We start from the raw sequence: 15,548 nt of genomic DNA, 5'->3' as shown, positions 1-15,548 counted from the left end.
GGAAAGGAAGGAAGGAAGGAAGGAAGGAAGGAAGGAAGGAAGGAAGGAAGGAAGGAAGGAAGGAAGGAAAGAAAGAAAGAAGGAAAGAAAGAAAGAAACTGCTGATGTGGTAAATTATATTAGTTGATCTTCTCATGTTCAAAAACCAATCTTACATACCTAGAATAACCCTAGTGGTAGATGATGTATTGTTTTGGTATCAAATTTATATCAGCCTTAAAAATGCTTGGGGCCTATGCCCTATTTTATCCACAGTCTGGAAAAGCCAGTGCATAGGCCCCAGTCATCTGTTCCTGGATGTTTAGTACAACTTGCACATTGTGGCTTTTTTTTTTTTTTGAAATAGAGTCTTGCTTTGTCACTAGGCTGGAGTGCAGTGGTGCAGAAATAGTTTACTGCAACCCTAACCTCCTAGGCTCAAGCAATCCCCTCACCTTGGCCTCCCAAAATGCTAAGATTACAGGTGTGAGCCACCACGCCTGGCCCGAATCAATTTATTATGAGATTATCTCGTTTTTTCACTTTTTCTTGAGACAGCTTTAGCAAGATGCCTTTTTTCTAGTACTGTACCCGCTTCACCTGTATGTTCAAATTTATTGGCATAAAGTTGTCTATAATATCCTGTTTTTTTAATGTCTGCTTTATCTATACCTAAGTCTCTTTTCTCTCTCCTAAAATTGCTTATGTGTATCATCTCCTTTTCCTGATCCACTTTATCTCTAGTACTTTTTTGGTCGCGTCTTTTTGAAGGACCAACTTTTAGTTTCACTGATTCTCTCCACTGCATATTGTCTTTCTACTCCACTTATCTAGCAATAGGAAATGTAGGTATCTTGATGTGATTTTTATTTTAAATAAATTTTAATAGGAAGAACATACAAAATCCCACTTCTCTGCTCAATTCCTGCTTAATCCACTGCAATCGTGTGTTACCAACTGTTTGCCAAATGCCATTTAATTGCTAAGGAAGTAGGAAAACACTGCCTGTAATTAAGATGGTTTGCTGGTTAGAGAGATATTTTCTGTTTCTTTTACCTTTTCCAGTATGTGAGATCTAAAAAGGAGAAAACTGGTGTTCTGTTAGAACCAGAGGCCATCTCTGTATCTGAGCCGTCATCTGACTGGTTACTGTAACAAGGAGATTGAGCTGGGGAGGCACTTGAGGTGGTACTGTGAGCATCAGAATCTGCAATAAAGATTAAAAGAAAAAATAAAATTTTCAATTTCATTACATGTAATTGCAACTAAACCTCAGCATAAGACACTGTGAATCAGTTGGTAAAAAAGAAAAAGTAAAAAAAATTCATTTTCTATGCACTACTGGTATTTGAAGATATTCACACTAACATGTTTTTTTAAAAAGTGAAGAAGATGGAATAGACATACCCTTTCCTATTCCTCCTGCTTATACAACTAAAATCCCAGGATATTATATATAAAACAAACCTAAGACTCCAAAAGGTGACGACCATCTAGGGAGCTCAAGACCCAAGGCAAGCCATGGTGGTGGGTTCCTTAGTTTTTCTGGATTCTCCTTTTGCCTCATAATCCCCAGCTTTGGAAGTGACACAGTAGCCACCCAGAAATGCCAATGGGTACAGACAATCAAAACAAAAACAAAACAAAAATCCAAAACCCCAGTTAAAGCCTGATCTCTCTACCAAAGAACTAGGAAAAGGGCAGCCTAGCCAGACAGAAAACGTTTCTAGACAATAACCTTCCTGTTCCAGCCAAACCCACAGAAAAAACTGTGGACACCTTTCCTAAGCCCAGCAGAGGCTGAGGTGAAGAGCCTATATTTCCACCCTCACAAGACTTGGAAGCACCCCGACACCTACACCAGGGTGGTGTCACAGGAAGCCTAGCTAAGTCAGGATTTTCGTTATGGCCCACTAACTACAAGGCCACCCTCACCAAGTGGGAGCCTGAACTCTCCTGACACCCAGTAGTAACAAGGAGCCTCCCCCTCCCCCCAATCTCAGAGGTCAACGGAGGATGAGAGAGAAACCAGAATTCTAACACCTGGCGGTAACAGGGTGGTTATGCCCCTCCCTCTTTCCCTGCTCTGAGGGGTGTCAAAAAAGCCAGTTAAAACAGAAGGGTTAAATAAGACCCAGAGTCTCACAACATAATCTGAAAATGTCCAGGTTTCAATAGAAAAATTACATCAGTCCAAGAATCAGGAAGATCTCAAACTAAATGAAAAGGCCAACATTAAGATGACAAAGACATCAGAATTATCTGACCAAGATTTTAAAGCAGCCATGACAAAAATGCTTCAGTGAGCAATTATGAACATGTTTGAAATAAATGAAAACACAGCCTTGGCAAAGAAACAGGAAGCCTCAGTAAAAATAAGATAGAAAACTATAAGGACAAAATAAATGGAAAATTTGTAACTGAAAAAAATATAATAAAGAAAATAAAAACCACAGTGGATGGGCGGAGCAACATGGAGGGGAGGCAGAAAACAAACAGTGAACTGGAAGAAAGAACAACAGAAATTACCCAGTATGAACAACACAGAAAACAAATGAACAGAGCATGAGAAACCTGTGGGGCTTAGTCAAACACACATCTACATTCATGTCACTGCAGTCCTGGAGGGAGAGGAAAAACAGAATAGAGGCGAAAAAGTACTCAAATATAGTGGCTGAAAACTTGTCAAATTTGGTGAGACATAAACCTAAGATTCAAGAAGCTGACCAAAGCCCAAACAGAATAAACCCAAAGAAATCCATGCCAAAACACATCATAATTAAACCTCTATAAACTAACCCAAGAGAAAAATCTTGAAAGCAGCCAAAGAATAATGACATTATACCTATAAAGGGAAAACAAAAGATCCTGATTTAATAAGGAATAAAAGCAGTTGATTAGATGCAGAGCTAACGCTGATTTAATACTTTGCCTGTTTAAATGAAGAAGATGTCATATAAATGTACAAGTCAGAAAATAAGTTTCTTGGTTAACAGTCATTGGCTGTTGTACTGCCACGTCACAGTAAGAGCAGTATCATAAACCTCATAAACACAGGTAGGGCCGACCATACACCTTGCCCGTCCCAGGACACATGGACAGAGCAATCCTTCAATTCAGATAACCAATCAAGTACTTATTAAATATTTATAAGACATCAAATCCTACGTTTTATGCTGCATGGAAAAAAACAGACTAAAGAAAACTTTGGATTTTTTTTAATTTTTATCTTTTGGTTTTCCTTGAGACCGGATCTCACTGTCACCCAGGCTGGAGTGCAGTGGCATGACCACAGCTTGCTGCAGCCTCAACCTCCTGAGCTCAAGCAATCCTCCTGTCTCAGTCTCCTGAGTAGCTGGGGCTACAGGCACACACCACCATACTCGGCTGGTTATTTTTTTAATTTTTAGTAGAGACAAGGTCTCATTATTTGCCCAGACTGGTCTTGAACTCCTAGCCTCAAGCAGTCCTCCCACCTCAGCCTCCCAAAGTGCTGGGATTACAGGCAAGAGTCACCACACCTAGCCAAGAAAATGTGTTTGTTTTTGTTTGTTTGTTTAAAACAGAGTCTCACTCTGTCGCCCAGGCAGGAGTGCAGTGGCACGATCTCAGCTCACTCGAGTAGCCACAACTACAGGTGTGCACCACCACACCCAACTAATTTTTTTGTATTTTTAGTAGACAGGATTTCACCATGTTCGCCAGGCTGGTCTTGAACTCCTGGCCTCCCACAGTGCTGGGATTACAGGTGTGAGCCACCACACCTAGTCAAGAAAATGTTTTCTGAATAGAGCTCACAAATATTTTATATTAACAAAAATTTTCATAAAACAGCATAAAATTAGGTATCTAAAACAAAGAAAGCACCGTTAGTATTTTTAATATGTTAACTTAGCAAACAAACAAAATCCTCAAGAGTAGCAGGCTTTAAAAGAATGAGTCTAGTGGGATGTTTAAGACTTCCTAAATAACTAACATCAACAGACACCTCTATGCTGCTGAGGAAAACTCACTCCCCTAGGAAGTACTTAATAGCTTTAAACTATTTGAAATTTCAATTATCTGACCATTTTTTGTTTTGTTTTGGGAGACGGAGTTTCACTCTTATTGCCCAGGCTATAGTGCAATGAGGTGATCTCGGCTCACCACAACCTCTGCCTCCCGCGTTCAAGCAATTCTCCTGCCTCAGCCTCCCCAGTAGCTGGGATTACAGGCATGAACCACCACGCCCAGCTAATATTGTATTTTTAGTAGACACGGGGTTTCTCCATGTTGGTCAGGCTGGTCTTGAACCCCCAACCTCAGGTGATCCTCCTGCTTTGACCTCCCAAAGTGCTGGGATTACAGGTGTGAGCCTCCACGCCTGGCCCAAACTGCAATTTTAAGTCTTAAAAATTACGTAGGATTTGGAAGGCACCAAGGAGTGATTAGATGGCATCAAGTTGGTAGGGACAACAGGCAAAGTCAACAAGCAAAGTTGTGGAAGCCAAACACACTCCAGGACTCGCTCAAACAAAAATAGGACCTTCAAACACTTTCTAGGAATTCTCAACTATATTTTACAGTAAGCAGAAATCACTGCAGATTTTGGAAAGGACGACACAAAAAGAATACCTAACATTTATAGAGGAATTTATTTTGTTTTACAAAGCCATTTTTTATTTGATTATCCCCAGTTCTCTGATTAGAAAATTACGGTTTAACGTCAAGTGACTCCAGAATCACACATCTGCTAGTGAGAAGAGCCAAAATTCAAATCCAGATCTATAACTCTAGGTCCAATGCCTTTCCAGTACACCACAAAATGTCTCGAAAAGAGAATACAGGGCTGGGCACGGTGGCTCAGGCCTGTAATCCCAGGACTTTGGGAGGCCAAGCAGGGCAGATCACCTGAGGTCAGGAGGTCAAGACCAGCATGGCCAACATGGCAAAACCCTGTACCTACTAAAAATACAAAAATTAGCTGGGCATGGTGGCAGGCGCCTGTAATCCCAACTACTCAGGAGGCTGAGGCAGGACAATCACTTGAACCCAGGAGGCGGAAGTTGCAGTGAGCTGAGATAGTGCCACTGCACTCCAGCCTGGGTGACAGAATAAGACTCCATCTCAAAAAAAAAAGAACGAAAGATAAGAGAATACAGGCCAGGTATGTGCAGGATGCACAGAAGCAAACACATAACCAGAAGCGCAGACCATTTAGTGGGTGATATATAAAAATGCACATGTCTCCCAACTGCTTCAATGCACAAAGGTGCTAGCAATTTATAATGTACCTGGTGAACACCCTGTTTCAGTTTGAGCCTCCACAATCTATTATAAAAGGAATTTATTTTCAGTCTCCAACTACTACACAGCACAGTTTCACAATAAAAATCTAAAACTGCACTGAATATATTCCCTTAAGTAAGGCAAAAAGTGAGATATCACTTTCCCTATAATTAAGGGAAAGGGCTAAGAATATACATATGAATAATCAGTTCCTCCGCCTTCAAGTGATAAAAGAAAATTAGTGTTTCCCAAATGTTCATTAAAACATCTAGTGAAGACCAGGTATGATGGTTCATGCATGTAATCCTAGCACTTTTGGGAAGCCGAGGTGGGTGGATTGCTTGAGCTAAGTTTGAGACCAGCCTGGGCAACATGGCAAAACCCCAGCTCTACTAAAAATACAAAAAATTAGCCAGGCACGGTGGCGCATGACTGTAGTCCCAGCTACTCGGGAGGCTTATGCACAAACATTGCTTGTACCCGAGAGACGGAGGCTGCAGTGATCCAAGATCACACCACTGTACTCCAGCCTGGGTGACAGAGCAAGACCCTGTTTCAAATAAATAAATAAATAAATAAATAAATAAATAAAATAAAAATCTAGTGAGAAAGGAAGGTAGTGTTAAATCTTTAGGGAGATGCGGGGTTGAGAGCTGGTTAGGAAAGGGAAATGTATAATTAAAATACATATACATATTTATATTACCTAAATATATTACTACATCTCTACCACTTATTAAGTGGCCCAGATCAAGGTTAAATCACCCCTTCGTGCTTCCTATTCTGAGCTCTAAAATGGAAATAAATGAGATCATTACATACATAAAGTGCTTAGTACACCAAAATGCTCAAAAAATGTGAGTTCTCCTGCACTCCTCACTTTACTGTCACTAAACTTAAATGTCTTTTTCCATTATTCTAAAATAAGCATGATAACCATTTGTCTTGATTGATAATGTTTTCTCTAACAGGGCCCTATAGATTTTTATAAGTACTGAGAGCTACAATACAGGTCCACAACCCCTAGCGGCAATTCTGAGAAAGCTCTGGAAACACAAAGTGTATTCCTAACCTATCTGGCGACAAAATCTGACATGACCTACACTATGATTATAAGCAAACAAACCTGACTAGCCTATGTACCATCTATTTATTCCACTAAATGTGAATACTGCTACTTTTTGCTGTAAAAATACTAATGTGTTTGGTTCAATAATGCTCCTTCAAACCCCAAGGGTAATAGAGATATTTATTAGACAATAACATTATATGCAGTGTATTTCCTTTTCAAAATCTAAAATCTAAATTCCAAAATACAGACGTGCCACTACAGCAATCCCCCAAAACTTCCAATAACAGCATGTGACCTGACATTAATTAGACATTCCTTTCTTATTCTATCAACACAACACACTGCCCCTTAAACCTGAAAGTAAGCCCTGAGGTTGGCTGTATTTCAAAATGTGAGTTATGATTTCTAAAGTTACTTTCCAGAAAACCTGAGCTTTGGTCTCAGATTGTCCCCTAATTATTTACGTACCTTCTTGCACATCTGCAGGACTCGATTTCCTTATGGATAAAAATCAAGTAAACGAGCTAGAAATGCACCTCCTAGAAAATTAAGATGTCAGTAAAGACATCAGAGTGGTCTCAGTACAATCTGAAGTGGTTAGCTAGTAGAAATACTCTCAAGACATCAACATCAGAAAGAGTGTTAAGATTTCACAGAAATAAGGTAACATCTCTACCAAGTCAATATTGCCTTCCAGTGCTCTTTATGAAAAGCAATAAAGGAAAAAATGATCCACACATGCCATACACCACCCCCAGCCAAAAATAACAAAACAATTATTAAGTACTAATGTTGTAATATCAAACTTACTATGACGTTTAAATTCCTTCTGCAGTTTACTGATCTGGTTGCTTTTTATCCTGTTCCCAGATAGAGTTTTCACTTTCTTTGGTTTCAATGTAGTCTTTAGACTGGGTCCAGCCCTTGCATCTACCACCTGGAAGAAAATACTGAATATTTAATAATATTTTTAAAATGATACTAGTGTATCCCTTTGGTTCAGATCCGTGCCTATTTGAGAACCACAGTTTTACACTGAAAAGAGGGTGAAACTCCTCCATGTGCACCTTTAATCATCACATGACATAAGGGAATAAATAATATTTATCTAGTGGGGTTTTTTAAGATACTCTTTCCTGTGAAGTGGGTAATAGTGGGAGTCTGTTGGAAAAAAATTTAAATAGATTTGTATATGGGATAATCGTTACTGGATGACCCAACTAGGTTAAGAATCAAACCTAAAAACAACTCCATTTCTACAGGATAATGTTTTGCAGTTTATGAAAAGCTTTCACATACTTTTTATCTTCAATACAAAGCAATAAACGGGGCTATTTTTGTTACTCCAATTTCAGACGGAAGGAAAACAAGGCAAAGAGAAATTATGCATTTTGCCTTATTTTACCAAGCGAGTAAATGGGTTAAGAGGGGTGGAGAGGGGAAAAGACTGGAATCAAGGTCTTCAGGTCTTTATGCTTTTTTCACTACACACCTTAATCTCTGAGGTGAGTTATATGACAGCAATAGCATGTTCTCCCACAGTCTAGCCCAGCCATTGATCTCGCCCCATATGGCCCTGTTTCTTAGGTATTCATTCACATTTATTAGTTGCAGATTTCTACCCCATGTAAAAAAGAACGTTGTTACCATCTTCAAAATCATGACCTATTATAATAGCATAACACTGTTATCAAAGGACAATGCAAGGCTAGTGTGAATGATAACTATGTGTTATACCTTCTACATATCATCTCATCCAGTTCTCACAGCTGCTCTGTAACAGAGCTATTATCTTTGCACTTCATAAATAAATGTAACCTGCCCAAAGTCCACAACTAGTAGTGGTAAAGGCAAAATTCAAATTCAAGTCTGATCCTAAAATCTATGTGCTCATTAGTACCAACCTGAGTTCAAAGGATGGTGTTATCCAAAGAGATTTAAGAAAAAGGATTCACATCTAATTAACTCTAGGAATTACTGAGTTAAGCCTAAAAATAGGTGAATGCTTACTGTGAATCTCCAAAAGGGAGATATTGGATACAGTCTTAAGGAAATGCCATACCAGGCTATTCTGTTCTAAAGATGCCAAAATGTTAGGCAATTATATCTGAGCAGCAGCTAGTGTTTTTCTTTATTCTTTTCAGACTTTTCTACCCTAGGGATATATTACTTCCTAAATTAGGGGGAAATTAATATTACTTTAAATATAATAGAGGTATAATTGAAAAAAAGAAAATGGACTAACATGATTCCAGTTTTTTTTTGATCCTGCTGGCAACTTCTTCCATCTTTTCACAAGCAGGACACAGGCATTGCAGATGTCTCCTGAACGAGTCTCATGCAATCTGATAAGAAAACAATCAAACCTTTATCAGTCTCCCTTACCTTAAAGAATTCAAGCAAGCACACTTCCTTTGGGGAAAAAACTGTATCTATATATGGTTTATAGATACAATTTAATCATCCTGGATGATCCCATTCCATTGTTTCTATAGAATATTTCAGAAATAAAATTACCTTCTAGATTCAACAAACCAATTCTACGTACTGCAATTTGGTTATTTTGAAATAAGAAATGCTTTTAAAATTAAATAGGCCAGGCTGGGTGTGGTAGCTCACGCCAGCAATCCCAGCACTTTGAGAGTCTGAGGCGGGTGCATCACTTGAGGTCAGGAGTTCGAGACCAGCCTGGCCAACATGATGAAATCCTGTGTCTCTCCTAAAAATACAAAAATTAGCCTGCTGGCACACACCTGTAGTCCCAGCTACTCAGGAGGTTTAGGCAGGAGAATCGCTTGAACCCAGGAAGCAGAGGTTGCAGTGAGCCAAGATCGCACTACTGCACTCCAGCCTGGGCAACAAGAGTGAGACTCCATCTCAAAAAAAAATAAATAAATAAATAAATAATTAAATAGGCTGGTGCGGTGGCTCACAACTGTAATCCCAGCACGTCGGAAGACCAAGGTGGGAAGATCACCTGAGTGCAGGAGTTCGAGACCAGCCTGGGCAACAAAAGGAGACCCCCATCTCTACTTTAAAATAAAAAAAAGAAATTTAATTAAAAAATGCTTTTAAAATTAAGGAGTAAAACTCAAGACCTAAAAGAGATTCTGATTATCATGGTTTTAAATAATGCTGTTTAATCAATCTTTCTTGAAATGTGTAGATATATTTCTTTTTTGGTGACGGCGTGGAGGTGAATAGGATCTCACTCTGTCACCCAGGCTGGAATGCAGTGGTGGGATTATGGCTCACTACAGCCTCAACTTCCCAGGTTCAAGTGATCCTTCCACTTCAGCCTCCCTAGTAGCTGGGACCACAGGCACATGCCACCACGTCTGGCTAATTTTTCTATTTTTTGTAGAGACAGGGTTTCACCATGTTGCCCAGGCTTTGTCTCCAACCCCTGGGCTCAAATGATCTGTCTGCCTTGGCCTCCCAAAGTGCTGGGATTACAGGTGTGAGCCACCGCACCCAGCCTGTGTAGTTATTTCATAAGTATCAAAATGCTACCCTTTGGCAAGTAAAATAATGTGTCATAATATTCTAGTTTCACAGCAAACAAAACCAGAGAAGGATTGTAGTTTTAAAAAATGAAAATGGCCAAATGAGATGGCTTATGTCTGTAATCCCAGCACTTTAGGAGGCCGAGGCAGCCGGGAGTTTGAGACCAGCCTCGGCAACATCACAAAATCCTGTCTCTACAAAAAAATAAGAAAAATTAGCAGGGTATGATAGTGCATGCCTGTAGTCCCAGCTACTCAGGAGAATGAGGTGGGAGAATCACCTGAGGCCAGTGAGGTCAAGGCTGCAGTGAGCCATGATAGTGATACTGTACTTCTGCCTGGGTGACAGAGTGAGACTCTGACTCAAACAAACAAACAAACTATTATATTGCTGGTGCACACCTGTAGTCCCAGCTACTCGAGAGGCTCAGACAAGAGGATCACTTGAGCCCAAAAGTTCAAGGCTGTAGTGTACAATGATCACACCTGTGAACAGTTACTGCACTCCAACCTAGGCAACACAGGATGACATTGTCTCTTTAAAAAAGAAAAGAAAGAAATAATGATTTCCCCTGTTAGAAATTACTTTCACCACCTTTTCTTATCGAAACATTTGTTCATCGTTTATTGTTAATCCTGGACTTTGTAATTATTCTGAAGGTTGTCAAAAAGGTCTGTGCCAATCATTCCTTTTTAAATTTTATTTTTATTTTAGTATCTTCATTTCCTCAACCTCCCAGGCTCAGGTGATCCTCTCACTTCAGCCTCCGACGTAGCTAGGACTACAGGCAAGCACCTCCACGTCCAGCAAGTTTTTTTGTTTGTATTTTTTATAGAGATGGGTTTCGCCATGTTACCCAGGTGGTCTCAAGCTCCTGGTTCAAGTGACCGACCTGCCTCAGCCTCCCAAAGTGCTGGGATTACTGGCGTGAGCCACTGCACCCTGTCAAGGGAAATTTTTTTTTTTTTTTTTTTTTGAGATGGAGTCTCGCTCTGTCGCCAGGCGGGAGTGCAGCGGCATGATCTTGGCTCACTACAACCTCCGCCTCCTGGGTTCAAGCGATTCTCCTGCCTCAGCATCCTAAGTAACTGGGACTATAAGTGTGCGCCACCACGCCCAGCTTATTTTTGTATTTTTAGTAGAGGCAGGGTTTCACCATGTTAGCCAGGATGGTCTCGATCTCTTGACCTCGTGATCAGCCTGCCTCGGCCTCCCAAAGTGCTCTCAGATTACTGGTGTGAGCCGCTGCACCCAGTCAACAGTAATTTTTTTAAAAGCCTTTTTAAAAATTAACCACAAAAGGAAGTCAACAACAAAAGGGTTTGTCTAGCTACAACTGTAAGGGGCTTCACAATTAATGTGGTAGCTCCTCATAATCTGGAAAAAAGTAGGCTGTCAGCGTTGTTTGATTCATTTAAAAAGCAGGAGACTTAAACAGCCTAAATTAGAATAAGTGATTTTTATTATTAGCACATTGTTCCAATCACCTTGCTTACAAATATTTCTGTATGCTGTGGTATTTTTTCACTCTAAGAATAGTAAAAACATCAGGTGATCTTACCCAAAACAGCTCTGGAAGTCCTTTTCATAGCGTTTACTGTCAGTGAATCGAGAACTGGAGGACTTAGCTCTGCAAATACAGCAGCCCTCTATACTTCGGTACATCTTTGGCTTGTGAAAACCAAACATCTTTTCTTCTGGGCAATAGTCTGTAAAGCCAAGGGAATTGACACATCTTTGTTGAGGGCTGTAACAAGGAACCATTAAAGAGTTCTCTCTGCTCCACCCCACCCCCAAGCAACTTGGTATTATATGACCAAGACAGGCAGGCAGCTCAGGGGAAGACTTCCTGGATCTACCTCCATTCTTGGCACTATCATGGCAAATGTATAAAACACAAAGAAAAGTTTAGTTACTTAAGGAGGACTCTACTACCTCCTACCTCGCCTAGCAAACACGCACTCTAAAAATGGGGAACAGGAGCATTTTTTAAAATCAGGTTTTTAAGTAAGAAATGCCACAAACAATCCTGTAAAATAATGAAGCTGTACACAATCAAGGATGTATCCTTAAACTTAAGACACACCCTTTTATTTTGCATCTTTGCATTAACGTGATTCCCCTCTGGGGAAGTTTTGAGCATTTACCATGAACACTATTTGATACTAAGTACACAACTAGCTCACTATGCATAGCCCATACTACTTTGCCTAATGGGAATTCAGAGGGGATTTCTTCTGTGATAAACGGGAAGTTCTAAGCAACAGGGTCAAGCTTGGCCCTGAATTGAAACTGCTGAAAGGAAGATGTAAAATTCACAAAAATCCAAGGTTAGAATAATAATAATTCCATGTATCATTAAGACAAAAAAAGAACAAGCTCATGTTGTCTGACCGCTGATCTGCCCCTTAGTTGTTAGAGGTTTGTGGACCTCTTCTATGAGGCTTTGTGCTGAGAGTAGTAAAAGTGGGAGGCAAATGTCCCAGAGGTGCAGAGTGAAATAAATTGCAGTCCTTCTGTTAAAAAAAAAAAAAAAAAAAATCTCAACATCAAGGAAGGAATGAAGAAAACAGCTCTGGAGCTGGATGCAAATATGTACCTGGCAGTAAATCTGTACCTTAGGAAAAGTAATTTGGAATATCCAAGTCAAGGGCCAGCTCACCAGAACATCTGGACTAAGAGACGTGATGAAAAGGCAATGAATATAGAAACTAAACTCCAATGAACAAGTCCAGAGGATGTTTGTATGTATGAGGGTCTAACATAAATTATCACATAAAGCAACAATAAAAGAAAAAAAATTTTTTTTTTTTTTGAGAGAGTCTCGCTCTCTCGCCCAGACTGGAGTGCGGTGGTGCGATCTCGGCTCACTGCAAGCTCTGCCTCCCGAGTTCAAGTGATTCTCCTGCCTCAGCCTCCCCAGCAGCTGGGACTGACTACAGGTGCCCGTCACCACACCCGGCTAACTTTTTGTATTTTTAGTAGAGACAGGGTTTCACCGTGTTAACCAGGATGGTCTCAATCTCCTGACCTCGTAAACCGCCTGCCTCGGCCTCCCAAAGTGCTGGGATTACAGGCGTGAGCCACCGTGCCTGGCCAAGAAAATTATTAATACCACTTTCGTGTCCATAGTTTTAGGAGTTATAACCACAGGACAGTATCTTTTTAAAGTTGTTTTAGACATAAACTTAGATGACTAAACCTAAAGCTTCAGTACAGTCATGTGTTGATTAACAATGGGGATACATTCTGAGAAATGCATCATTGGGCATCCTGGTGCAAACATCAGCATCCTCACACAAACCAAGATGGCAATAGCCCACAATACCCCTAGGCTATATGGGATAGCCTACTGTTCCTAGGCAATAAACTTATACAGCATGTGACTGTACTGAATGCTGTAGGCAACTGTAATACAATGGTAAGAATCTGTGCATCTAAATACAGAAAACGTACAAAAAAATATGGTATTATAATCTTTTGGGACCAATATCATATATGCAGTCTATGGTTGACCAAAAAGTCCTTGTGTGACATATGGCTGTATTTGTCTTTGGATTATCTCATCTGATCCCATTCCATTCCAATTCTGGTTAGTATAATATAGCAAGTATTAATGAAAATGATTCAGAAGTAACCAAATATCCAGGCTTTTTATATGTCTTTTTTTGGTATTGAGGGGTTTTGAAATATAGACAAAAGTTTTACAATTTTTAAAAGAAAGTATTTTTAAAACTTTTATTAGCAAATAATTAGCTTAAAAATTGAAGCTTCCCTTTCAAACAAGCTATTGTTAATATAACTGTTCCTCTGCAATGTTTTTGTTGGTGAGAGAGGCAGGCCAAAGAGTGACATGGGGGCAAGGCAGAAGGCCTTGATGCATTTCAATAATTAAGTCTAAACAGTGACCTCTAAGAATTGTTCAAAAGAAACATTTTTAGTTGACAATAATTTTAGTTAAATGCTTGGGAATCTGATGCTTTGAGAGGAAGAAAAATGAGAAAGTACCCTCTACACAGTCGTAAGAAAAGGTCTAGAGAGGCCTGCTCAAATGAGGCAGATTTTTTTTTCTCAATCCAACAACAAACCCATATGATAACTGAAAAGAAAATCCTGAAGAAAATGGTTGCACGTTGCTTTGGAAAAAACAATGTCAAATGACAGAAGATTGCAGAAACAAGAAAGCAGAGTAGCAGTTATTGTTTTAATATGTATATTCCTGTTTTAAGGCACAATGTAATACGAATCTCGTCCTCACACCACCCTGTGCTCTTCTCCAAACTCACCCAACAGCTTGCATTACCATCAAGAAGGTCAGAGAACAGTTTCTCTAATACTCTACAACTTCATCCATAACTCTTGGAAACTTCAGCCTCCCTTCTCAGCAAGGACAAATGAAGCAGAGCAAAAAAGGCCAGTTCATTCCATTAATACACAGACCAAATCCTATTACAACAGATAGATTCCTATCTCTACCCTCACAATCTCTTTCCCTTCCCCCAAATAAACAAGTCCTCAAAGCTATCAGCATTCAGCTCATCTCTAGGATATGAACTACTTTCACTGAGGTTGGATTTGACCAAGACGCCATAGTTTGTGCCAGTTACCACACTGGCAAGCTGTTAAGGATGTTAGGATTATAGGTGAATACTGAGGCTTTCTTTTTAATCAGCAGCCATTGTGAATTAAGTGTTCCTCTTCAATGATTTTTTTCTGCTGGTGGGGACCTCCACAAAACTTACCCACCACCCCCTAGAAAGACATTCCAGTGATCAGTTGAGGAATATTCTTCTTAGACATGGGGGAGAATAGGCTGATGTCTTAGGATTCATAATCCATTTTTATATAGCTCCGTGACCTTACTTTTGTCCTGACTGACCTTACTTTTGTCCTTACTTTTGATCTGAGAGGGATCTAAATCCTAGGGCTTACCCTCTCCTAGGCAATGCTCAGTGAGAAATGCAATGAGGTGGCAGACACCTGTCCTTATGCAACACACAAGGAGCATGTGAACCTTTTAATGGATGACAACTTAATACATCTATTAAGCCTTTTCTGAGCTTATCCTCACACTTAAGAGGCACCTGGGAATCTGCAGTAAATACACAGGGGTTTCATTTTGGGCTTTGTTTACAGCAACCAAGTTAAGCAGTGTTTGGTGTTTAACCATTTTGAGATTTGGGGATCCCTGACATTAACTGATAGTATTTTCAAAAATCTACAAACCCATGAAATTTTTACAAAAACACTACTTAATCTCTAGAGGAAAACCAAGGTCACAAAATGGTCTCTGAAACCAAGTTACTCTATATATTTAACAAAGTAGTGGGTGGGCATGGCATAAGTTGATTTTAAACTGGACATTTGTTTTTTCAAGCAACCTGGTGGTTCTTTAGAATACTGCTTTCCTAGTACCACATTTGTGCAATATTAAATGATTCCTCCAGTACAATCTATCTTATTTGTTCAAATGATACCATCAGCTCTGAAACTATCTGTGAATTTTGCCTCTATTCTCATAGGCATCATATCACTCGGCACTATGTTTTAAAGGAAGAAAGGTAATACTATCTGCTTTCTAACTGATTAATAGTTACAGCTGAGAACAGACCCATACAATCTCACCCTTAAACGTGTGTCTGGAGAAAGAAGAGGAAAATTAAGCTGTGAAATTAAAGCCAAAAATCAAGAAAAACTTAAAATACTGATTATGAACTGTTAT

The 15,548-nt window shown here is 39.7% G+C and overlaps 1 protein-coding gene across 4 annotated transcripts in view; it reads right to left on the bottom strand.

Annotated features, from left to right (window-relative positions):
- Positions 1–15,548, bottom strand: part of FAM60A (family with sequence similarity 60, member A) — a 45,683-nt gene that overhangs the window by 6,171 nt on the left and 23,964 nt on the right. For all 4 annotated transcript variants that reach the window (XM_011979554.1, XM_011979555.1, XM_011979556.1 and 1 more), the window contains 4 exons: positions 11,388–11,535; positions 8,565–8,664; positions 7,130–7,256; positions 1,036–1,186 (listed from right to left, as the gene is read on the bottom strand). In XM_011979554.1, the coding sequence (XP_011834944.1) occupies positions 1,036–1,186; positions 7,130–7,256; positions 8,565–8,664; positions 11,388–11,515 (506 nt within the window). In that variant the 5' untranslated portion in view covers positions 11,516–11,535. The remainder of the gene's footprint in view (positions 1–1,035; positions 1,187–7,129; positions 7,257–8,564; positions 8,665–11,387; positions 11,536–15,548) is intronic.

The sequence above is a fragment of the Mandrillus leucophaeus genome, unplaced genomic scaffold (assembly GCF_000951045.1).
Source record: "Mandrillus leucophaeus isolate KB7577 unplaced genomic scaffold, Mleu.le_1.0 Scaffold203, whole genome shotgun sequence".
Classification (NCBI taxonomy): domain Eukaryota; kingdom Metazoa; phylum Chordata; class Mammalia; order Primates; family Cercopithecidae; genus Mandrillus; species Mandrillus leucophaeus.
This window is presented reverse-complemented; position numbering and strand designations above follow the sequence as displayed.